Here is a 25,759-nt window from a genome sequence, read left to right as displayed (position 1 = left end):
GCTGATGGCAGACAAACTGAAAGAATGAAAGACGAGTATGCTACTTCTTTTTGTTTAATCTCAACTTTTATCTTCAATTTCTGCATCTTCTTTAGCTGACCAACTAATCTCTTTGGATATGGCAACAATCACCCTTTCTTCACTCATTCTTCAGGTATTATTTACACCTGCATACAGGCGGTCAAAATAAATCATCATACAGTATCTTTATTTACAATATGATTTAGAAATATGATTTAGAAAAACTTCAATGAGTAGTTCAACCATTTTATCTGTCTTGTGGTGCTGGTGTTGACACATCATAACAGTAGTTTTCACAGATAGACACAAGCTTAGAAAAATGAGCACACATCTTTAGACTGTTGAATCTTGAGGCTCATACAGTACCTCAAGGATTTGGTTCAAGAATGTACAGTTCAGCTGCAACCCTTTAGTGTACTGTTCCAAGGTTCTATACCAGACAATAAGGCCACACATTAATTACGAGTATAATCACTTTATCCTTGTTCTGCTACGCAGCTAATAATTGAAACAATCACATCATTATTATTCATTGGATATTCCATGTGCCACTCATACTTAAACATGTTAAGGCACCTGCCAGACAAATAAATGCTGTCTTTCATAATATAAATACTGTACATTAATGAACAGGTTCACTTGTAAGAGATTCACAGAAGTTAATTTTTTTTCTCTTTTGACATTCCTTTAGGCCATGGGTTCCCAAACTCCATCCATGTGGGCCTCCCCTCTGAAAACAGTGACACACCAGCGCCCCCCCAATCCCCCAAATTTGTCAATTTTGCAAGGCAGCATTAGCTAGCTCATAATGTTACACAGCTAAATTAGCTCCGTGGCACCTGTTGCTAGTTCACGTTATGATGTTTTCGCACAATACATTCATGCCTGTGGGGGGAGGCTCTCTCTGCACTATCCACAAATTTAGTATCTCTCCCATTATTTATTTTGATTGACTGACCTTTAAAAATCTCGTTTCATTCATAAAATCCATAGAAAATTCTAAAATAAAATACAAAATTCTTTTTTTTTTTCTAACCATCCCTCCGCGCCTCCCCTGAATTTATTTGGGGCCCCCCAGGGGAGGCCCGCCTCACAGTTTGGGAATGCCTGCTTTAGGCCATGGTATAACAGCTATAAGATGTAGGAAGGTCCCAAGTGTAATTCTGGCTATGAAAAAGGTTTAAATGTTCAATTATTCCAGGTTTTCTCAAATGCATGGGTAATAAAGCAGATATCCATAATTTGCAGATAATAACATTTTTAAAAGAGATACGTATAATGGATGAGATGCTTTTCCAACTCATTAAAGGAAATATTTCTTCCCACTTAAAGCATGTTTCTTCCTCTTCCTGTTGTGCCAGGAGAGGCGGGCTCTGTCCACTCTGTCCTGATTGGCCACGGGGAAGCTACGGTCAGGGAACACTTCCTGAAGTTTGATCAGGAAGAAGGCCTCAAGGTTACAACCTGCTTGGGCCACCTCAGAGTCTGGCTGGAGAAAGGAAAGGACAGGACTGTTTCGAAAAGGAAGTCAAATTCACAGGTGGAGAACATGAATGTAAATTAATTTAGATTTCAAATGACTTACATAGTTGAATGTTGCACAGTTCCTAAACATGAGCATGACATCGTCCACCAAATTCTCAGCGTTGAAGTAGTGAAGAGTGTTGCCCTTGTTCAGCTTCCTCCTGATCACTGATAGGTCGATGGGTTTCTTGATGATCTGGTAGTAGTGACGGGCCTGGATCCAAATCACACAGAGCAGTCATCATCATCACCATCATCATCACCATCAGCATCATCACCATCAGCATCATCATCATCGGCAGCATCATAATCCATTATTATGATGCATGATATTACATTCTACAACGGAGAGTTGGGATACTTGATTCTGATTGGCTAGCAGCCGTGGTAAAATACTCTGTAACCCACAGCTGCGACCGCATAACAATTAGTATTAATGCGCTGTCAATCTCATTGACGAGGCCATTGATAAAATCAAGCGGTAGGCGTAGCAACCACTCGCAGCAACCTCGCCTTTTACGTATCCTATTACAAAAACGCACTCATCAGTCCGACGCCAACACTTCCACACTCCTACGAGCAAGAGTGCTCTGGAGAACTTTTAATAACTGCACCATAGCTGGAAATATTCAAATAAACGTGAACCACCCGAATTATGCCTTATGGCTTATGTGAACAAGGCCAACCCAAATAGGCGAGATAGCCTATGTTGCCTGGCAACCATTTAATTCAGAACTATAGCCTATCGCGGAAGATTTTGTAAATACTAAAATGATAAGAATGAGCGGTAAATAAATTATTGAATGTTACTACTGAGTCTTTTTTGTGAATATTTTTGGAGAATTTTTGGTGAATATATATATGTAGTAACCTCCGCTATCGCGTCGGGCCTAACAACGCCCCGTAGCTGTGGTAAAATCCCCTGTAACCCACTGCCTCGAGTGGTCAATTGCTTAATTATACAACAGCTAGTACCGACCGCGCATTGTGATTGGCTAAGACGCATTCCAAGCAGTGCCTTAAAACCCTAGTTAAGGCACTGGGTTAATCACCAAATGTATTCTTACTCCCTATTGCTCGTAGCGTACTCTAAAAAAATATATTTAATGACAGTGCAGTGCTGTTGTATAAAAGCAGCAATCCGCTTCGTGCCTGCGGCCGCACCACAGCTAATAAACCACAGTAAAGCACTTCCTCTCGTGTCTTATTGCTTAATTATAACATATCAGATCATATCAATCAATCAATCAAGTTGGATTTATATAGTGCCCTTCATGATACCCAGAGCGCTTTACAGAGTCCAGTATTCATTCAGACACAGTCATACCGGTCATGGTAAGCTGCCCTGGGGCAGACTGACAGAAGCGTGGCTGCCAATCAGCGCCTACGGCCCCTCCGACCAACACCAACATTCATACGTTGCATGTCTTTATGATGGTGGGGAAAGCCGGAGTACCCGGAGGGAACCCATGCAGGCACGGGGAGAACATGCAAACTCCACACAGAAAGTATATCACAGTGTGGCGTAGTATGGCAACTGTCTGACCTGGCTACATTTCAAATTGTATGATATCACATTGGTTCAATATGTTTGTTCAGTTTCTGTGTCTATGGGAAACCCTACACACTTGTATGATGTGTTTAATACCATTCTTCGGCTGATCCATTGAGGATGATGATTGGACAGGCACTCACCAGTGGGCTGACCGGCTCATGGAACGGGGCACTTGAGACGTGAGTGGAGAGCAGCAGAGTTAGCTTCTCACACCTCTGAGCAAAGGGGAAAACACACAGGGCTAAAACACACTTCTCTCCTCTACTTTGCATACTCTTTGCATAAAGAGTGTCTTTGCATGTCCTGTAAAGTGCCATGCGAGTCTAAACTCTCAACTTCTGTGAACCCACCGTTTGGTCCTGTCTGGACAGTGTGTAAGGGGTTCCTAATCCCATGGAGGAGTGTGTGTTCTCGCAGTCGTACCCCCCCGAGGGCTCCTGGCCACTCCTACACAGTGTACACACCCAGTCCCCCCTGTGGAGCGGAAGAGCACATGGGCTAAATCTACTGTTCGTTTGTAGTGGCAAGAGCAGCATGTTATGATCTACAAGGCATTAGGCCAAAAAGCGTTACACTTATGAGTAAGGGATAATGCATAGAGCTGAACTTACCGCGGGAAGCACATGAGAGGGGGTATGTGACAGGACAGGTGGTAGACCTTCGGGCAGTGATCGCAGCAGAGCAGTTCGCCACCGTTCAGGCACACGGCACAGAAATCCTCGCTCTCCATCTCCGCCCTCCCCTCTTCTCTCCCTTCCGTCCCTCCTTCTGTCTCCACAGTCCCCTCTTCTCTCTCCTCTGTCGTCACCTCCTCCCTCTCTTCGATCCCCTCTCCTGTCCCCTCTTCCCTCTCCTCTGTCACCTCTTCTCTGTCCTCCGTTCCTTCTCCTCTTTCCGGCTGATCACCGGACCCCTGAGAGGGGGAGCAGTCCCCCCCTCGCCACTCACCCTCGCCCTCACTCCCCCCCACCTCCTCCTCCTCGCTGTCCCCCACTCCCCCACCATCCTCATCCCCGTCACTGTTCCCCTCCCACACTGGACACGAATCTGACTCTAGTTTACATTCTGATTCAGGTTCTGACTCAAAATCCAGTTCTAGGACCATATTCTGCTCTGGCTCCAAATCGGATTCAGATATTAGTTTTAACGCCGATTCTGACTCCCCAGGATCCAATTTCTCTTCTGGTTCTGGGTCCAGGTCTAGTACTGGTTCAAATGAATCAAATTTCATGCCCGGGTCCCATTCATACTGGAACTCAGAATCAAATTCAGATTCATAGTTTAATGCCTGCTCTGGCACTGGCTCTTGTCCTGCAGGGGGCAACGGTGGTAGAGATCGTTCCACAGTGTGTGGTTCTGTCCAGAGAACTTCCATTGATTCTTTCTGACTCAGCCCTGCGGACCTTGGGTTAGATCCATATGACTCATCTATAGTCTCTGCACTCAGCTCCACATCCTGATCAGACCCGCTCTGCAGACAGGGGGGGGGGGTGCCAATGAGGCATTATGTTTGAGCAGATGCTACTTATGGCTCAAAAAACAATAACTCTAATATGGCCCTAATGGCCTTGTTGTAGTATAGCATGGCTCCAGTTCCAGTAATATGGCCCTGGAGATTTATTTATTTTTTTACAATGAGGAGGGAAGGGGAGGGGGGTCATACCTGTTGAGGATGCACCTCTTGGGTCATGACCCCTAGCAGAGACTCCTCCTCCTGCAGCTCTGTGTGGGGCTGACATTGTGCTGGTGTTACAGAAGACGACAACGGCTGCATAATCGTCAGGGAAACTGACTCTTCGGGGTCTATTGGGAACCTCAATCGTTCCAGACACACCACTGCTACGCAGGAACTCCCCAGAATTCTCTGGGCCTCTGGGTGAATCCTATGGAAAAGGACATGGCATAAGTTCAGCATAATAATTCATGGAGGTTGTAATCATGTTCCATACGTAAAGAATGTAGATTAGACATCTACCGTAAATGTCTAATCTAAATTCTCCATCAGTGGGTGATTAATAGGGATATATCATGTTCTATCTCTATGGAGTGATAATAGTTTAATGAAAGTCTGTTTTCAAAAGTTGAAGATACATCAGTCGCAACATGCTGTAGACAATACCAGTTAAACATGTTCATCATTCAATTATCCAGCATTGGGGTTTCTTTATTAATGTATGGGATCGGTATACCATAGGAGCGACGCATATTATACACTTTCCTGCTGATGGAAAACTCAGTATGCGGGACAGTGAGATGCCTTTGCTTAGGGGGAGAGACGGCCATCTTGGCTCTTCCCAGACATGTCCAGGGTGGTTTAAATTCAATCCCAGAGGCCTTGAAACTGCTAGGCTATATTGAAAAAGAGACAGATCAGTATCAAGGATTCTCTAAACATGTCAATTAGAATCATTCCATTCAGCTTTGCTCGATCTGATCAGCAGGGGAGACCGGGGGCAATTGTAACAATTTTTGGTTTTGATGTCATTACTCAAAAACCTTTTGAACTATTTGGATACAATTTTTATGTAGGTAAGTTAAATCTGTGTTCTACTTGTTAACAGTCAACAAATGTTTTAACAAGCAATGCTAGAGTCACAATATTGATTGAAACACTAGAAGTCAAATGTTACATTTGCCTCCACGTCCAGCGGCGATTGTAACAGCATATGGGGGCAATTGTAACAACACACGCAATACATTTATATAAATACCAAGGTCCACAATAAACTAATTCCTACACTGCCTACACTGTAAAATGTGTCAAAAAGAATCTGGGTAACACTTTACATTAAGTGTGCATGAACTACTATGTAGGCTAACTACTATGTAACTACATAGTAGTAAATGCATTTATTACATAGCAGTTACTAGTATTACTATGTAAATACTATGTATACCATGTAAATACTATAGTGTAATTACACTACAAGTCTTACTTGCTGACGTATAGTGTAGTTACACTATAGTATTTGCATGGTATATATAGTATTTACATAATTACTAGTAACTACTATGTAATAAATGCATTTACTACTATGTAGTTACATAGTAGTTAATGCACACTTAATGTGAAGTGTTACCAGAATTTGTATATAAACATTTAAACTGAACACAACACTTTTCTGACTATTTAGAAAAAAAAACAATCTATTTTGTTGCCACACATGACATAAGCTAGCTAACAGCGTTACAATTGCCCCCAACTGTACCACCCATGACACAAGCTACCCTGGTAGCTACAGTAGAAACAATAGAGCTAACAAAAATATAAAATCTCAACAGACAGCAGAATAGTCATCAAAACTAGACAGATTTAAATTCATAGCTATTAAAGGTTAACACACTATGAGGAAAATAATGTCTTTGAAAATATTTACTTTCATACCTCAAAACTGAAAATTGGCAGAAAAACTTTGCTAATATCAATTTCTCCTTTGGCAGGCAGAGAGGGGTCATCACAGAGCACGTGCATGAGTTTCATGGTTCTAGCTCATTTCCGATTGGTGTAATTTGAGATGTTACAATTGCCTCTTGTTACAATTGCCCCGGTCTCCCCCACACCTTGCAAAACCCAAAGAGGACCAATAGTCTACTTTGTTTTCTCTCCCAATTTCTATGACTCTCTTGTACATTATATTTCACTTTCTAATTTTCCTTATGTGCCATCTGTCTTTTTCTATAATACTGTCCCTTAATGCTCTCTTTCAATTTCACCTCCTCTGTTGTGAAGCTCAGTTTCCTAGTTGCGGTTGCCAGGTTTGAGCCAGTCTCGGTGGGACGATTCTCCAGTGCCACCGTTGCTCTCCACCTGGCCATAGAGCGCCTGTACCCCTGCGGTTGCAGAGTCGCCCGCCTTTGGGGGTAGTTACCATGGCGTCTGCGGGCCGACGCTGCCATCACCAGTGAAGTGGACCTCTGGGGGAGACCAAAGCCTCGACTTACTCAGAGCCCCGTGAGTCCAGGTGCCACGGGACAACTAACAGCAACAAAACAATACCATTTCATAGCCACCAAAATCCAGCCTGTGCGAATATTTTTGGATGGAACATTTTTATTCTGTTTTGAAGTTACTTTAAAGCAATTAACAGTAGAGATCTATATGACTCGAGCAGAATCAGGTGGGCGAGCATTGAGCAACAATACCCAACATTGCATCACTGAGCCTATATGTCACTACCAATTGCCCTTGATGTATATATTTTTTTTTTTTTACTGTACTCTGTGAAGCACCTTGAGATTTGTCCTGCATTTTAAAGTGTGCTATATAAATAAAAGTCATTATTCTTCTTCTTCTTCTTCTTATTATTATTATTATTATTGAGCGAATCAAAGACCATCACTAAGAATTGCAGCAAGTAAGAAAGCTACACAATGTAGCCTAGGCATGCAACCAACAATTCTGTTACAGTAGATAATTAATTATACAGCCTAACGTTATTCTGATATCCACAGATAGAAGTCAAAGTCAGGTTCAGCTGACTTTTGCCACTTACCTGTAGACTACCTGGTCCCAATAAGACAATAACAAAATGTCTACTTTGCAGATAAAGATGTGAAGAAGAAAATGGATGTGAATAATGAGAAGGAGATTTCCAATGCACCCCGGTGCTCGAGGAGGTGTGGTTGTTTTTGAGGAGGGACTGACTGTTTGTTTTTTGAGGAGGGACACGCAACTGCCAGCTCATCAGTCCCTTGCATCTCATTATAGACTACTCTACTGTACGAGGCTACCTGGCTACGTCATATGGCCAATAAGGCATGCACGCTGCATGTATTGGTATTGCCCAAGCTGTTCTGATATGACAAATAACTGGATAATTCACAAAAAACAAATGTAATATAATGCGCTAATGTTTTCAAGTGCAATAACGTGAAGCTTCACCAAACAAGTGTGTGGTAGCCTAGATGTAATAATATTGACAAGTTTTTAAATCGAACACAAATGAACCTACGCGTTCGAGCGAAATTAATCTGTTGGTGCTTGGGCTTTTCCACAGACTCAGATAGACGAACATGCTAATTCTAGTAGCCTATAGCCTAGTTTGTTCTCTCCCATCCTCAACATTACTACCCAATGAAAATTATATAGCGTCATTTTATGAAAATGAGCTTACCATACAGCCTACCAGGAGACAATTGTATTTGTGGAGATACAACACAGATTTCAATGCGTTACTTCTACTGTCTGCACACATTGTAGGCTATTATTTATTCATGTATTTATTTTTTCTCTGTGGAAAATGTAGTGTTTAAGTATGTGGCTTGTAGAATAGCCCTCATTAAGCCATAACAAATTGTTGGGTAAAATAAACAAGGGCATTTAATAAAGACATATCCCCTATGCAACTTTTCTTATTACCTCTCATCTCCTCGTGGAGTCGCTGCAGGTTTCTTGTAATGTTGTGTTCTCGCACAAAATCGTGAGATTTCAAATTCCCTTTCCTCTTTCAACTAGCCTCCAAGATGGTAGGTGCTGTCACGTATTGCTATGTTGTCGGTAAAGGTCTAAATCTATGCCCATCCTGTGTTGTACGAGCAGAACAATACCAAATTGAACACTATTTCTAGTATACATACAACTGTGTGCCATTCGTTTGTCATATTGGTGACAAAAGTCCTCCAAAAATAGTTGAAACCGGTGAATACTTCTCACAGTGCTTTCTAGCTTCAGCAAGGCCATTCGCTCGCTCAGTCAAACCCCCGTGCTCACGTTGTATGGATGTTGGCCTAAATTGAGTACATTCGTTTGACAGTGTTCATGTAAACATGGTTTGTGGTAGAACGACAAATGTATTGTGCATGACGTTAGACCACGTTTTGTGGATCCATTAGCTTAGCAAGCTAGCTAATCAGTGCTAGCTGCCGAGAGTGTATCATTACTGTTCGAGCACCATGGATGTATTAATGGCGAGCACTCGTATTTCAAAGTTGGCACGGTCTGTGTACATCTGACCGTTTCTGGGCTATCGCTGAAAATATTGGTGTTATGGGATTGCTCATGATTCTGTTCTCATGATAGCCATCTAGGCAAATGTTGCTAATTCCAAGGGGTGTAGTGGTGACTAAAGAAGTGGGTATACTTTGAAGAAGTGGGTGTACTGTAGCAGAAATGTTAGTTTTTACATCAGTGGTGTTAAAAAAGTGGCTATACTGGTGGGCCCATTGATAAAAGGTGGGTATACCCTGTATACCCTCCACTACATCACGGCTAACTCCATGTCTCTGCCTCTCTGCAGCCCACCAAGGCGACCAAGACAAGGAAACTCCGAGGGCACGTTAGCCACGGACATGGTCGTATTGGTGAGTACAGAGCTTGATAGAGCAATGCAGTGATAAGGTTGTGCTCACTGTGTCTGTCTTGCATTGAACTTTATTCTCTCGTCATCCAGGGAAGCACCGTAAGCATCCAGGAGGTCGTGGTAATGCTGGTGGTATGCATCACCACAGAATCAACTTTGACAAATAGTGAGTAGCAACACCATTTTTCCTCAACTAATTTCTAACTTGCGATGCTCTGCCATTTTATAGCACTGCATATAACTATAGCTATAAAGGTACCAGACTTACGTTTGTTAGTTGTTTCCCAGAGGCTCAGAGTCTCATCTTGACACAACTTGTCTTGGTGTGCTAGAGTCCTCTCAGATTGAAGACTGGTCCTATTCACCGACTGGCCTTCTTATAGGCCAGTCACCCACATGGGCAGTTACAAATATTTGAGGTTCATTGTTATGCATCTTCTCAGTAATCTCTGACTTATGCACAAGTCTGGTCTTGAGTAAACCGTTTCTAGTTCCTCTCGGAAAATGTTAAGCATTAAGTGTAGGCTAAATCGTCTGTATTTGTGTGTTATATAGCTATATGTGTATTTCCTGACCCTGATCACAAACCCCTATATTGAATCCTCAGTACTTGTTTTGTAATGTTTTGATTTGCTATCCCAACACATGAAACCATGTTAACTACAGTTGGTCTTGTTTTCCAGCAAACTTGCCATCTCCAACTCTGGTGTTCCTTGAGTGATATTTAGCTTTACTGGTGATCTAACAACCCAACACTACATTTCTGTGTCTCTACAGCCACCCGGGGTACTTTGGTAAGGTGGGCATGAGACACTATCATCTGAAGAAGAACACAGTCCACTGCCCCACCATCAACCTGGACAAGCTGTGGACTCTGGTGAGCGAGCAGACCAGGCTCAACTACGGCAAGAAGCCAGAGGGACCCGCTCCCATCATTGATGCTGTGCGCGCCGTAAGTATTGGATCTAGATGGGCGTCTCTGAATACCTGACTGTGTTCATTGATGGGTCTGTGAGAATGCATTGGGAGATGAGAATGGAAGTGCAGTCCGATCAGGCATCTACCAAGTATTGAAGAGATGGATTTACAACTTTTGAAATGTCAAGCGATATAGCTGTAGACGTTCTGTAGTATTTGGCAAATCTTAAGAAGGAAGGTTTTTTGAACTTGACGGGTAGCTGGGCGTTGTTGTGCAAGATAAATGATATCCTGTAAGGGCCAGTGGATATTAGTTAGTAGGCAAAGACAAGCAAGTCTAAAGGCCTGGTTATACTTTAAGAGTATGCGAGGGTCCGTGTGACACATTTCGTCATCAGAGTTAATGTTGTCACAATACCAAAATGATAACTTCAATGCCTGCTAAAAAAATATCCCGATGCTGAAGCGATACTACGGCAAAAACCTAAAACCCCAGAAAAAGTAGGCTAATGGAATAATTAAATGTCAGGCGTAGCCTACTGATCTGTTTGCTGTCTGCTGAGGCAGAGCAGGAATGTGAACTGTTTAAAGTATTAGTAGTAGTGTTGTAGTAGTAGTGTTGTACCGTTTGCCGCCAGGGTATCGCGGTACCTTTCTAGTATCCGTATACCGTGCAATGCTAATCAGAGGGTGTATGCACTAGTTCCGCGCAGACAACCGTGTGCGTCCCGTGTTTTGACCGTGCATTCTTGTCCGCTCGCCCTCAACGCAATGAGCCCCAACTGCCAAGCTGACAATAGAATTACTTTAAACAGAACCTGTTTAGGAGTATAAACGAGGCTTTAGAAGTTGGAAATTAGTGGTCGACCTTGTTTAGCAACAGTTGGTTGGAAGCGTTTTCAGGGTGCTCTGAACATGACACAGGCGGAACAGGTTATTGGGGTTGTAGATTGCTAGTGACTGCCCTTTGAATTGAGTAGTAACCTAGCTATTAGCCACTAAATAGCCATTGTTTTGGGATTTAGGGTCAGGCTACCTCAAGATTGGTTTTGAATGCATTGCTGAATATTGTTTTACAGGCTCTTGGTAGTTTTCTTCAGTGTCATTAAAGCACAATCAGTTCAGAGCTGTTGCAGAAACGTTGCTTACAGTTGGATGTGATGGTTTCTGGCAAGTTCTTACAGATGATGCCTGCATATTTGGATGGTTAGGGGGGCAGTTCAGGACCCCCTAAAGGCTACTTATCACTGGTGTCACTAGCTTCAAGCCTTTAAAAAAAAAAAAAACATTGAGTGGTGTGAGTTGGAAACTTTGGGGAGATGTGGGATTTATGCATAAGATGTTCATGTTTGTGAGAGAACTCGGGTGTGGTGGTGTCGTGTAGGTCTGAACTAATGTGCTCTTTTTCCGCAGGGCTACTTCAAAGTCCTGGGCAAGGGCAAGCTGCCCAAGCAGCCTGTGATCGTCAAGGCAAAGTTCTTCAGCCGAAGGGCTGAGGAGAAGATCAAGGCAGTGGGAGGGGCCTGTGTGCTGATGGCATGAGCTCCTGTCATTGTTTTTTTTTTTTTGCAAAAATAAAAATGTATGAATGGGACTGACCTCTTTGTTTTCGTGTGGTCTCTGGCATAAAACCACACTGGTTCACAATTAAGTCTCTAATAACCGTATAAAATGAGTAATTGGTAATTGCATAGCAAGGTTCTGAAAATCTGATCTCTACTGCTTTTGGTTGAAGACGCTAAATTCTGTACATCAGATGCATGTTGGGTAATGGTCATCGAGGGGTGCTGACTTCCCTCAGCTAACATTATGATGTAGCTTCATGTGTTATGACATACTGACTGCACACTGAACTGGTCTTTAGTCAAGGTACTGGAGATTGACAATTGGAGATGTCTGTAATTTTAATGATTAGCTTAGATCTGACTGAAGGGAATAGGTCAATGCACTGAATCAGCTGGTTGGATATGGGCTTTAATTTGGTCCCTTCAAATGAAAGTATACATTTAATTCTGAACTTTGCTAGACCTGTGCATTTATGTATGGATTATATGCATACCTATGTCTTATCTGCTGTGTAAATTATGGCACATTCAAATCCTGTAGAGGGCGGTGTTTAACAGGCCGGTGTTATGCCATTTTTGCACCCCCACCACCAAATGCACCTATAGTGGGAGCGCGAGCGGATACTATCAGACATTGATTTCATGCTTCCTGCAGTTGGAAAACGATATAAAATTATTTGTGGATGGATGCTCATCAATGTGAGGAAATGATCTGTCGTCTATGATATGAACATATATGTTTTATTAAACTCAGAAGTAGACTAATTTCCTTGATAGCCTACGATGTAGGCGATCTGTCAATTCCAAGGGTGAACTGTTTTTGAATGCAATTCGTTCTGCCGCAGAAATTCTAGACTTTGAATCCATTCTAGATTGGGAGTTATTTCTCGAATCACAAAGCCTACTTTCAGACATGATTTGCTTATTGTGCTAGTATCACGTCTCAGGGAAAACGACTGAAGTTGAATTGAGGATGAATGGGAGTCTAGACCGAGTAGCCTACTTTCTATGTTTGTTCTCGACACGGGCTCATATAGGCATCACCAATTTTTAAATGAAAGGCTTTTGAAAATGTTCATATCATAGACGTCAGATCAGATCATTTCCCTGCAGAAAGCATGAAATCAAAGTCTGGTAATCCGCACGAGGGGGTGCATTTGATGGCGGGGATGCAAAAAATGGCATAGCACCGGAAATATATTTCACGCAGAGGAGAATGAACATTTTTGGGCGGAACTGGGCATGTCAGAGGTTGTTATATGGGGTACTTTGAATTGTGCGCAAAAGTAACAACTTCTTTGGTAAGTTGAAATATAAGGTGTGCGTGGCTGTGTGCCGTTGTGTCCCGTCGCAGCCATTTGCTGTGGGCGAATATCATTTTAATTTGCCGTTTTAATTTTCAATCATCATTTTTGGCTAGTCTGTAGTCTTGTTCGACCCGTTGCATGCACGGGGACAATTGTGATGTCAGAGTTGTCAAGTTGGTGGTGTTTCAATGTTGCCGGATGTTTCCTGGAAAGTTTTCTCGGCTGCAGCCGGGTGTAGCAGAGCTTTGACTCGCCGTGGCCGGGCAATGGGGAGCCAAGCCTGGCTGGAATCCTCCCTGCGCCGCTCCGCCAGACTCGGGCTGGAAGTACTGGAGCGAGCCTCGAGACGGAGCGTAGACTGGTCGGGTGGCTCGAATCCGTCTCAGACCCCAACAGATGGACAAGGGAGTGACGAGGTGAGCTTTGAATATCAATTGAATAGCCCGCCAGAAATAAGGAGGTCAAAACAAACTTGGCCTCCTTATTTCAAATCAAACGTGACCTTATTTCTGGCGGGCTATTAAAAGATCTCACAGGACCTTTTAAACGTAATATTTTTGTGCAGTTTTAAATCATCATCTTTGGCTGCAGGAGACTTTTACCCACACAGCAACCCTGGAAAATGCATTTGAAACCATTGCAGAATTCATGTCACAGACTACACATCAGTGCAAGGTCAGCTAACATTGCAATTTCATGCCAGTCTTTATTTTCCATGAATGTTTGATGATGCAGGCCAGGATCTCTGTATGCTAAAACTGTGTTTTTATGTTCCAGAACTTTTATGAGTCTAACCCTACCCCTGAGCCCAGTGACAACGAGAGGACCCATGTTTGCAGATACCACTCACAGTCCCACCAAAGGCCTGGTACTGCACCGCGGGCTAGGAAACATGTAAGACAAAAAGTTAGTCTCTTCAAAGCAGCTACTTGTATGTTTTGGGTTTGAGTACAGTGGAGAATGGGATACTCAAGAGAGCCCTGTGTGTCTCTAGGCGCGGTCAGCGCCAGAGGATTTCCACATTGAGGTGTCGCCAGGGACTTACGCCATAACGGCTGGGACACCAGACTCCCAGCAGCAGACCCGCCTGGTCACCATCAACACAGGGGAGAGCGTCAACCTCACCTTTCACCTCTGACCTCCTCCTCACCTTAGACCTTCCTCTCCAATAACAAGTTTGACCAAAACAAATGTCTGGACTCTCCTCTATTACTTGGTGTTGCTCTGTGCCATGTAGTTCTGAGCTGTGTGTTTTTACAGTGTTATGTAATTCATTGTGGAATGAGAAGCCATATTTGATTATCTTAATCATGATTTTATTGCAGTGTTAATTTATGTAGAATGAATGTCAAATGTCTGCACTGAAGCATCAGTCATTGCACAAACAACATGTATTTTTTACCATATCAGTGTATCATAATAAAGAATATTTTTTATCAGTAAATATACATAAGTAACTCATTTCTGGCACTGTCTTTCAAATCACATTTACACAATACAATACAATCACAAATACACAATACCTAGATTTGTGGCTGATAGCCAAATGTTTCAAATTCAAGAGTTAAGAGGTATAAATCGCTGTAACCCTGTTGCCAGAGATACACACTGACTGAAGTCCTATAGGTGGTTGAGGTCTGGGGTTGGTCTGGCCAATCACATCTCTCATGGTCACTCTCCTAGCAGAACCAGGAAGTGGTTGAAAGAGTGAACTCTGATTGGCTATGGTACTGATTTGTGGACCCCAGTGGCTGAATTTTGGAGGCTGGAAACCGCTCTTTGGTGCTTTATCTGAAAAATCAACAATCATATGATCATGCTATTATACTACTAGTAGGACCATACATACCACACTGACTACATTATTTTGTCCATGAAACAGTATACTTCTACATTCTTGTGTCTATGTCCTCATAGCTGTTAATCTTACAGTACTGATATTATGTACAGCAAACTGAAGTACTGATTGAGAGCCAAATTATAACTTGTAATGTGTGTATTAGACAGATAAATACTTTATTGAGTATAGTGTTTTTTTTCCTATCATTGCTGTAATTTCAATTGCTGAAACGCCACATTTCTCTCTCATTTATCAAATCTATCTACAGTATGAACTTTATTTGATCTGATCTATTGACGTTTGTAGAAACACATGAAAACTCGAGGGGTAATCTCTGGTCTCGCCCTAGGCCCGGTCCCCAGGGTGTGTGTCCTACCTGGCTGTCTGTGCTGTGGCTCCGGGGGGCTTCTCCTCCAGTACCTCCAGGGTGGTCTGCCCTGGTCTGGCCCCAGATTACTCAAGAAAGGCGGCTCCGTGCTGGGAGACCTGGCCTGCTCATCCTCAGACGGGGAGGATGAAGTCTCAGGTTCAGTCTCTTTGGTATCTTTAAGTTCCTCCAACTGGAGATCCACCTTCTTCTCTAGCTCTACCCTGCCTAGCCCCTCCCTCTCTCTCAAACCACACACATGAGTGGGTGGGACCGGCAAGGGCCACCTCTGAATGATTGGACAGCGGCATGGAACGCGCAGCGACGGACAGCACTGAGAGCAGCAGCACAGCTGAGGAGCCCCGGGAACGCCGTGGGCACAGAGCAAATCGCCATGGCAACAGGATGACGGCGTCAAAATCCGCTGGAGCTCTCTGACGATCCTTTCGTGGCGAGAGGCGGGGATCGCCACGGCTAGATCCCCAGGGACCTGCGTCACTCTCCCGTTCCACATCAGGACCTGGAGCCCCATCCCAGTCCCTACAAGGACATGGATAAAGAGAACAGATCTACATCATCATATGACATCAGTCCTCTGCAATGGTACCGCTGCTCTTTATCTTTCCTCTCATTGACCTGCTGATGTAGCTTACTTGCATGTTGTGTACATTTTTACTAGTAGTGATGGAGCTTTACTCAAATTACCCACTGATAACTGGAGGGTCAAATAGTCAAAAGAATGTGCTTTGACCACAGGACATACTTTGATATACTTGGAGCTTTCTAGCTATTTCAGCTCTAGGTTTATCGACCAGGCCATATAGCTAGCTGTTAGGTGGTGTGTTACATTGTGTTTTGGCCACGAGAGGACGTGAAATGAACATAACTCACACGAACATGAACTCGTTTCAAATATAATCCAGATTGAATTGTAGACTGTTACCTTTCAGTAGATCTCTGCGCTCCATCCCAGAGAGAACTCTTCCAGGCCCATATCTCCTCAGGGCCGGCTCCCAGGGTGACAGGACGGTGTCCCCAGGTACCAGACAGTGTGTGTGGGCCTGCGTGTGGTTCACCAAGTCTGGAGAACACACCAGCTGCTGCTGGGACACCCTGGTGTACGCGTCTCCCCCTTCTGGACATCCTGGCCTGTCAAAGTCCACCACATACACCCCTCTCCGGCCCTGAGGGGTGAAAGAAACTCACGCCAGGGTTAGAGAATGAGCATCAGCGATCTTGCTCATCAGTAAGCGAATACAGAGTATATTTTTATGTATTCATAACTATTCTAGTATCCAACATCAAACACGCTGTATAATATCACGTTCATCTATTGCACACATAACATAGATCTATTATTGATAATGACAAGCAGTTGGCCCCATGCCCTTTTCATAAAGATGACATTATTGGTGAAAATGTATCAGATTATTTTGTTAACTGTATACTGGTATAACAATATTGCCTGTTTTGCCTGTTTGCCTGTGTATATAATATTGCCTGTTTACCTGGACTTGTTGTGTTACAGTACCCAGGCGGTAGAGGCCATCTAGCTCCCTCCTAGCCAACACACGGCACCCTGGGAGGAACTCCGCCGTACACAAGGCCCTCCCAGATAGCAGCACACAGGAACTGACTGGACAGAAGGGATTACCCAGAGAGCACCTGGACAAACATGTGTAAACGGGTACACAGATTCTTTAACCACAACCAATGTTTTCACAAGGCCACACTATTGGGATTTAGCTAGAATATAATGCATGTACATGTAGATAGACCTAGGCTGCCTATATCACTATATGTCACTATATATCATTGATGTCAACAAATGGTGGTGTTGTGTAACATCAATGTCAATGCAGTGGTTTATAGTGCAAACATGTAAATTACTTTACATCCATAATGTGCAGCCAAGGAGACGCACCTGAGGAGGGCAGGGAGGCGGTCAGGCCACAGCGGGACGACAGAGGAAGAATGACCGCAGCAGTTCGCTGTAGACAGGACCGGAACTGACGATTTGCTCTGAGTAGTGTACAATGGAATCGCCTGTGAGAAGGAGGCATAGTTTATTAGTTTCAGTTTTATTTGTCACATAGGCTAATCCGTTATACGTATGATAATGATCATATATTTGTTAAATAGGTTGTAGGAGAATTGTGTTCCTAATCTTGGTATTCATCATCATGGAACCGTATTTGATTGTATTGGTCTTAAGTTAAACCCACAATGGCCCTAATACCATGCTATATCACCTCTCTGACCGATCACCTGCTCTAACACCCCATCTGCCCCCACAGGGAGGACGCAACAACTCCCTCCAGTGGTGTGAGCCAGGCACTGCAGGAAATCCTGAGTCCCGCTGTCCAACGGGCTCCCGGGATCCGACAGATAGAACACTGCCATTGGCCTCCCCCCCATCATGGTGGGCAGGGTCCGTAGCAGGGCCTCCGGGTGGTCCGGGAGGCCCCTGGTGACCAGGTGGACAGCGTGGCAGGCGGGGTCACTGAGGGCCACGCTCAGGGCAGCCTGGAGGTCTCTGCCGGGGCTACAGCCCAGAGAATGGATCCAGGGCAGGGCTTCGTACACTGTGTCAGGGGCACAGGGCAGCATGTGGTCAGACCAGCGGGCTACCTAGAAGTAGGGAAACAGCCAACTTCACATTTGACACCCCGCCCACACAGTGTGTAGCACCTGAGCTGTCAATGCATTTCAGTACTTAATTACTTTGGGGCTGAGAGAGTTGAGTACAGGGTTCTGAGGCATACTGGTTCATGAAGATTGAATATTTCCATTCCAAACATGCCTAGGGAGGGTTAGGGTTTGGGTTTGGGTTACCTTGTAAGAGAAGCCTATGATGTTAAAGAGGGAGTCTCGGAGTGAGGCCTTGGTCAGCAAGGTCTGGATGAGCAGGCGCTTCACTGATCCTAGAACAGTTCCCATGTCCTCTGAGGTATCCAGGACAAAGGAGATGTTCCTGCTCCTCTGACCCAGGAACAGGGGGATGAGCTCAGGATGAGACTGGGAGACAGACTCCATCGAGCCCCAGAGACCATCAGTTATCACTGAAATAGAGGGAACTTGGTGTAGTAGCTGGTGTAGCAATAGACCATGAAGTGAGATACCAACAGCATCCTATGATGTTTTATACTGTATCTCTTATTTTTATCCAACATAAGGTGAATTTTAAAATGATGTGGACGGATCAGTAGCCTAGTAATCTGGATGATTGAAACAAAAATGTAAATGTTGAAAATGTTGAACTATTCCTTTAATTTAAATGCATGGATAAATTAATTAAGCATTCAGCTGATTGTTCATAAACACTACAATGGTACATTACCTCTAGTTTATGAATCCCCAAGAGTATCCGTGTCTGTGTCTCCTCTCTGCAGCCGGAGAGCCACCTTCCTCCACTGTTTATGTCGGTTGCCATGGAGAGGTGCGGGCGAGTGTTAGCAAGGCCACTGTGGGTTGTTAACCCGTCATTCTAGCAGTGGAGGTCAAGGCTTACCTAACACAACCATTCCATACTTGTTTCTTACTCATAGGTTAACTTCATCATTAATTTTGCAGATGAAGGACTTCATATATGGTTCATAGATGTTTGTTTTAGTTGAATGATTATTCTATTATGATTATGATTATGATGACGATTATTATTATTATTCAGTTATTCTGGCATTAATAGGTTGTGAGCTCCTGGGTGTTAGTAGGAGTTTCCTCCTACTTGATTAGGACATTTAATTGACTCACACAATGCCTTCTAATAGATATTGTGTAAAAGATGAAAACGTTTGTCAATAAAGATTTTATTTTTATTTTAAGAGCTGCATTTTGCTACATTCAGGTGACAAAACACAGTACCATTACTTGATACAGAATAAACAGCTCTCATCTTCTATGAAGCCAAAAACAAAGATACATAAATTCTGTAGTAAATTCCTAGAAAATACAATGCTATAAAATGTGAAAGAGGCTGTGGTTTATAATGCTCTGTAAATCAACTTACACAGTTGCCTTTATAAACATAGAAGGTATATTCAGTGAAAAGGACATTCTGTAGTGAAATTATTCCCATTGAAACCATACAGTACAGTAGCATACATAGCCTAAGAACTCTGTGCTCTTTCTAATAACACAAATGCTAATTTCCTGCGTTGCTAGTCTGAATTCTAACCACAGTTAAAAAGAGAACATTGCCACAGAACAATACAAAATCTATAACGGTCTGAGAGGAATACAAGAAATATATATCGCAAATACTTGTCTTGTAAGTCTACAGTACTATAACTTCTGTCTCCACTGTATGACATAGCTCTACAGTGTGTATAAGACAAAACCATCACCAGATAGAGATCTTAATCATCATCTTCATCATCCTCTTCCTCCTCCTCATCATCAGTTTGTGAATGTGATCTTAAACTGTGCTTTACAAGCAGCGGCGTCTCCCTGTGTGAGGTAGTGTGTGTGTGTGTGTGTGTGTGTGTGTGTGTGTGTGTGTGTGTGTGTGTGTGACTGTGCTTTGCTACTGAATAGATCTCTGCCCTTTATGTATAATTCAATGAAGTCACTGTGGAATATCTGGCTCCTGGCTGCAGTGAGCAACAGAGGGAGAGAAGCTACAGGGTGAGGCGGTGTGTGGTTTCCTATTGAGGCATCGGGTCACAGGAGAAACCGTTCTATTGCTCTGGGTGTCGGTGGAAGATTCTAGAGTGCGGAGATGATAGGTCTCTGACTTCTGAGGGACTGCTGTGAGAAGGGAACAGAGGGTGAGAGGTGAAGTTAAAGGGATAGTTCAGAATTTTGGACTTTTGGACAGAATTCATTTACGACTTACCCATAATGTTGTTGATTGATGGAGAACATTTTCAGCTGATTCCATCCATTAGACTGTCTCTAATGCTAGCGCAATACAGTAGAAACGGCTAGCATTAAAAAAAAACTTAATTATAAACACTCCACAGTGCACTCAAATCAAACATGAGGACAGTCTGTCGGTGGCTCATGTGAGTTTTTATACCATAATCTTTGAAGTCCAACTATCATTCAACCCATTTGTTTGTTCGGATCTATAAGGCTCTCCCTGTAAATAAGGAGGCGGAGAAATACGTAACTCGTGGGCCCTATGGTCTTTACAACAACACGGAACAGAAGAGTGGATTATTCTCTTATTATCAACATAACATCAAGTTGCAATGGCCATGTTCAAAATGCATATGTCTGACTTTGATGAGGATTTGATGTTTTGTTTATCTGTCGATCCTTGTTTGGAGTGTTTATAAATGAGTTTTCTTTCAATGCTAGTCATTTCGGTTCAATTGCGCTAGCATTAGCATGCCACTAACGCCCAGACCAGAATTAGCTGAAAATGTTCTCCATCAATAAACAACATTATGGGGTAAGTGCGTAAGTCGTAAATGAGGCTCTATGTCCAAAACTCTGAACTAACCTTGAAGTTGATAGAGTTTAGACATTAATGAAAATTCTGACGAAGTTTCTGACGTCACAGCTGCTTGATCATCTCAAACACACATAGCATGTTGTTACTGAAAGAATATTTGGTGTTAGAAATCATGGATCCACAATGTATCATAATCATACACCCTCTTACCTCTCATTGAACAGCCACAAACTGCACCTGCTCCCTCAATGATTTTCCAAGGACCAGTATCTGCTTCTCAATATCAATGACACACTGCAACAGGATGACAACACATCCCAATTATTTATTTTTTTATTATTTTTTTCATTCCTTTAAGTTTACATGAAGCTACACATAATATTAACAAGTATCTAGAGTGGGAAGATAAAGGACAAATTACCTTGAGTGACTTTAATGTCCTGTTGCCAAGAGATACCAAAGGCTTGTCGCTCACTGCAAAGCAAATATTGCCACTCGTTATATAATCATTCATAACGAACATGATAGGTCAGGTCAGGCACATGATTGGTGACTTCAAATACCATTCAGTCAGCCATCCAGCAGACCATTCAAGAAGAATCTTATCAAACTGTCACCACTATTGCATTCTTTATTTATTTCTCCTTACCCACAATGGTGAACGAGCACTCTGTTTTCACTTCTCGTCCAATCACGAGGTTAAGTTTGTCAATGTGCCCCATAGTCTGGCACTTGCGTTGAAATGGAAGGACGTCTACCTCCATTTTGTTTATGTTGATCTTTTCCTTCAGGCTGTGGAGAGAAGGGGAGTGGTCAGAATGATGCTGTGAAGTTGAGCAGAGCTGGTCACCTCCGGTTGACTCATACATTATTAGTAGAAGAGATAATGAAGGTGTGCGTGCGCGTGTGTGTGCGTGTAAATGCATGTGTGTGGATATGTATGCTGATGTCACCACACCCTAGTCTCTCCACACTGCAGGAGGACATGAGGTTCAGTCTGCAGGCTGTGTCAATCAACACCGTCAGCTCCTGTCCTGAACACTGGAGACACACAAGACAGGGAGAGGAGGACGACAGGGCGAGAAGTACAATAAGTCAATAATGATCAATACAAAACCTCACAGATACAATCACTATGTACTATGCAATAGTGGTGACCGTTTCATAAGATCCTACTTGTGGATGAATGGCAACTGATGTCAGCAGTCTTGTGAGATGTACAGTAGATATGTCTTGTAGAGATATTTCACAAATTATTTATTGGTGTAGCCTGGTTCCAGCCCCTGAAGTTGAATTTTCAAATTTTCGAAATGTGATTTGGGGTCTGGAAAGGGTCTCGTACAGAGCAATATCTCTGGCTGGAATTCCAACCAGGCCAATCAGCATCCTTTGAATGCAATTTCAAATGTTCTGATTGGTTAAGGGATGAATTCGCTGAGGACTCCCTCTTATCTCGGAAAACAGCTGTAACAGGAGCCTGTTCAGACTGAATAATGAAGCGAAACGAAATGCAATTCAGTCTGAGTGTCAGGCTAGTGTTGGCGAGCCATGGGCCACACTCACTGTCAAATGTGACCAAGAGAGCAAAGGTATCACTAGTGAGTTGATATGAATTTGGTCCATGACGATGTGGATTATTATGGTCGGTTTCTCACCTTGCATGGCACATATATGAGGTCCACGTCGTCCTCCTCTTCCTCGTCCCCCACTGACCCCAGGAGAAGATCCCGACTCAGCACCACACCGTTGTTGTTGGGAGGTTTCACTTCACGGTTGTTCAAGCGGCCGCAGGACAAGTTGGCCTCCAGCAGACGCCGCTGAAGGATGTGGTGTGGCTGCTGCCAAAGATCACAACACAAGGAGAATGTTAGGGGATCCCATATACCCCTGGATGAGGATTGTACTGCCAAGGTTGAATTAATTCATTCTAAATTAATATTGTATGTGGGTTTCAAGGTGGTATGTGGATGGCTTGAGTAAGAAGCTACTATACAGTAGTATTCACCAGCATACATGTACGCACACACAGACGCGCACACACACACACTCCGTCTCTCTCTCGTGAAAAGTCACTCTTAACCCTTTAACACCCCTTCCCTCACTCTCTCTCTCTCTATTTCTTTTACACACACGTAAATAGGTCACTGTGCATAAGAGGAAGCATCCAATTACAGCTAAGGTCACAGCAAGGACAATAAACCCTGAACTGTATCAGATTAATGTGATAACGAATACTAATACAGTAGGCTATGTGTAGTCCAGGTGTCAGAGAAAAAAAGATGAATATCCCAAAATCCAAAATCCAAACCCTAACATGTTATTGGATGTGCATTATGATCATTGATTGCATCAAGATAGGCGGCAATAAATTATAGAGTTGGCAAATGAAAGACTTAATCTATCATAATCTTACCCCCTCATTGGACGTCCCCAGTTTTTTAAGTCCATCCAAAGGTAGTAAATCGGCCGAGTCCTTATGAAGAAACTGAATTGTTTGCTTTAACCTTCTCTGTTGCCTCATAGCAGCCGCGTCCCGTATATCTGTGTCGCTCCGGTTGCTGTCCGCTCGCTTCCCTGCATTCATCACGGCACTGATAGAGGATGAGCTGGGAGCCGCGCGTCCGTCTTGACAGCTGTCTACACTTGACGTGATCTCACTCCTGCAGGGATTGCTGGATTGGCGGGTAGACCACATAGCCTACAACTAATAACGCATTCAATTCTTCGAATTACGTCAGTGTGTCAACTCGTGACTCCCCACTACTGCCTTTTCGGGCAGTTTGAACTATTCGCCTGCTTGTGGATATGCTATATCAACATGAAATGTAGGCTATGGGTTTGTAAAAGAAAATGTTAAAAAATATATATATAAAAAATAAAAAATAAAAATAAAAACAGGTCAGGTCCAGCCTGGCTTATGTGCGTGGCTGGCTTGTCTTTAGGACTAGTAGGAAGGAAGCTGGTCATGCCACTGAAATAGCTGTGAATTGAAATGACATAATGTCTGATAAATGAAGATAGGTCTTGTCGCCTGGACACATCAGTTTCAATGCTTCCAATGCCAGCACAATAAGAGCAGGATAGCCAGTTAGCTCATGAGCTCACAACAACTAGCAGCAGCTTCCATAACATTAATGGTAGAGGTCAGTGGCTAAAGCAGATACACTGATTATTCCTGTACTGTTTCTGGACAAAGGTAAGGGATAAACCCAGATAACACAAGGCTAGCGGACCTACAGCGGGTCCCCGATGGACGAGTTGGCGGACCTCTGGCGGAATATATAACATCCAGTGACAAACACAAATGACAAATCACAATGCTCATATTTATTAAAATGCTTTGAATTACATTAATTATAACTGGATCCACTCAGGAATCTGGGAGTGGGACCCGAGAACAGGAGGAGCAGAAAGCAAAACACAGAGTTGCGTACACAGAAACATAACAGCACAAGTCTAGTAGGCTAAATCAGTGGGACTTGTAATTGGTCACTTAATTGGTCACCCAGTTTCTGCAATCAGTTTGACACAGTTAATTCATCTGCAAAACAGACTGTACATTTATTTTTTTATTTATAAAAAAATTGTTCCCATGGGATCCCGATCCCGTCTGTCTGAAAAAAGGGGGCAGAGAGGAGAGGAAGAAAGGTTGTGGCTAAAGTTAGGAATCAAACAGGTTCATCTTCAATAGGGGATTGAACCCCTCATCTCCTGCATGGGAGTCAGATGCTTGATCCACTACACTACCAAGGAACTTGAAAGTGCAGGATATCAGTGTTTTTGTTCCTATGGAATCTCTTGCGTACTTCCAAAAAAAAGGGAAAGGAGAATGGAGGGAGGGAGAGGGATGGAAAGGCTGAAAGTAAAAGTGTGAATAAACCCACAGGCTAGCAGAGGGTGTGGGTATGGTTTCCCAAAAGCATTCCCACCGGGGCCTTGAACCCCAATCTCCCGGGTGCGATTCCAATGCTTCCATTGTGACTGTACTTGTGCACTGGAGATTGGTGGGTTGATTTTGGTGTCCTCCTTTATTTTGGTGTGCTGGGACTACTGCCTCTTGTGGTGCCAATAGAGAAATGCAGGTCAACATCCAATGGAGTAAGGGAGGGAGGGAGTGACAACCCAGCAAACGCTATCTATGGTGCACTGGCTTACAGCCACGCACAACAAAGTGCACAAACAGGATATCAAAATATCCCTCAACTGTCCGAATCTGAATAGCTTATTAGTTTGTGTGTGTGTGTGTACGTCCGTCCGTGTGTGTGTGTGTGTGTGTGTTGTGACACCACAAGAGGTTGGGTTATGGAGGGACGGTACATCCCCCTCCGGTGGCTGCAGACTGACGCCAATACTACCGGGTTAGTGACCACTCTGTCTCCATCTGGTGGCTGTGGACGGTCAACTCCCTAGAGGGGGGGGCAGGGTAACACACCTGTGGGTCTTCAGTTATTTGATGGGAGGCCTACCTCTGCCCAGGGGAGGGGGACAAAGAGAGAGGTGGGAGGAAAAAGCAGGAGAGTAGTGTTGTTGTGCTGTCTTAGAAGACTCCCAAGATATTATGTTTGATTTATAGAAGATACCTGGTTTTGCCCTTGTAAAACCTGTTGTAACAGATTAAGTTTTTGAGTTAACCATTTTGTGGAAGAAGTAAAGTTTTAGAGAGAGAAAGAGAGTGAGATAGGGATGACTAACAAATAGATCTATTAACCATAAACAGGCGATATGCCTATAACCCAAACACTATAGTGTTACTATATAAAACTATAGTAGGCCTATAACTATAATTTCTATAAGATTACTTTAGCCTAGTCTATAGAGAAGAAGAAGAAGGCTTTATTTGAAATTCAGCTTAACACAGTCATGGGCGACATGAACACTGAGAACAATGGTCATTAAAGACTCTGAGGAGTCTTTGAGGAGAGCTGGGGAGAGCTAACTCTGAGGAGAGCTGTTTCCGTGCTG

At 43.4% G+C, this 25,759-nt stretch overlaps 4 protein-coding genes across 4 annotated transcripts; 2 read left to right on the top strand and 2 right to left on the bottom strand.

Moving 5' to 3' along the window:
- Window positions 1-1,324: 1,324 nt before the first annotated feature.
- On the bottom strand, window positions 1,325-3,830 carry LOC311319765 (tripartite motif-containing protein 66-like; the record flags this gene model as incomplete). Its single annotated transcript, XM_084451369.1, has 5 exons — window positions 1,325-1,510; window positions 1,607-1,759; window positions 3,241-3,315; window positions 3,451-3,574; window positions 3,712-3,830. 5 exons carry the CDS (start codon window positions 3,828-3,830, stop codon window positions 1,325-1,327), a joined length of 657 nt encoding a protein of 218 aa, XP_084307495.1.
- A 4,717-nt stretch (window positions 3,831-8,547) lies between these two features.
- On the top strand, window positions 8,548-11,915 carry rpl27a (ribosomal protein L27a). The gene is made up of 5 exons (XM_084451130.1): window positions 8,548-8,566; window positions 9,337-9,400; window positions 9,490-9,565; window positions 10,177-10,351; window positions 11,731-11,915. Exons 1-5 carry the CDS (start codon window positions 8,564-8,566, stop codon window positions 11,857-11,859), a joined length of 447 nt encoding a protein of 148 aa, XP_084307256.1. The 5' UTR covers window positions 8,548-8,563; the 3' UTR covers window positions 11,860-11,915.
- A 1,540-nt stretch (window positions 11,916-13,455) lies between these two features.
- akip1 (A kinase (PRKA) interacting protein 1) lies at window positions 13,456-14,506 on the top strand (the record flags this gene model as incomplete). The annotated part of the gene is made up of 4 exons (XM_084450776.1): window positions 13,456-13,605; window positions 13,781-13,864; window positions 13,967-14,083; window positions 14,184-14,506. 4 exons carry the CDS (start codon window positions 13,456-13,458, stop codon window positions 14,325-14,327), a joined length of 495 nt encoding a protein of 164 aa, XP_084306902.1. The 3' UTR covers window positions 14,328-14,506.
- Window positions 14,507-21,010: 6,504 nt separating this feature from the next.
- Window positions 21,011-23,381, bottom strand: LOC311319764 (nuclear receptor-interacting protein 3-like; the record flags this gene model as incomplete). Its single annotated transcript, XM_084451368.1, has 6 exons — window positions 21,011-21,091; window positions 21,219-21,271; window positions 21,447-21,589; window positions 21,756-21,838; window positions 22,453-22,635; window positions 23,211-23,381. 6 exons carry the CDS (start codon window positions 23,379-23,381, stop codon window positions 21,011-21,013), a joined length of 714 nt encoding a protein of 237 aa, XP_084307494.1.
- Window positions 23,382-25,759: the final 2,378 nt, after the last annotated feature.

Source organism: Borostomias antarcticus (genome assembly GCF_949987555.1).
Source record: "Borostomias antarcticus genome assembly, chromosome: 16".
Taxonomy (NCBI): Eukaryota; Metazoa; Chordata; class Actinopteri; order Stomiiformes; family Stomiidae; genus Borostomias; species Borostomias antarcticus.
Note: the sequence above shows the minus strand (reverse complement) of the source record. Positions and strands in the feature narration are given on the sequence as shown.

Bases quoted from the DNA above. Each gene is read 5' to 3' on its own strand.
- rpl27a (XM_084451130.1), top strand. The intron at 9,401-9,489 runs GTGAGTACAGAG...CTCGTCATCCAG, and splicing joins CCACGGACATGGTCGTATTG to GGAAGCACCGTAAGCATCCA. The intron at 10,352-11,730 runs GTAAGTATTGGA...CTTTTTCCGCAG, and splicing joins TCATTGATGCTGTGCGCGCC to GGCTACTTCAAAGTCCTGGG.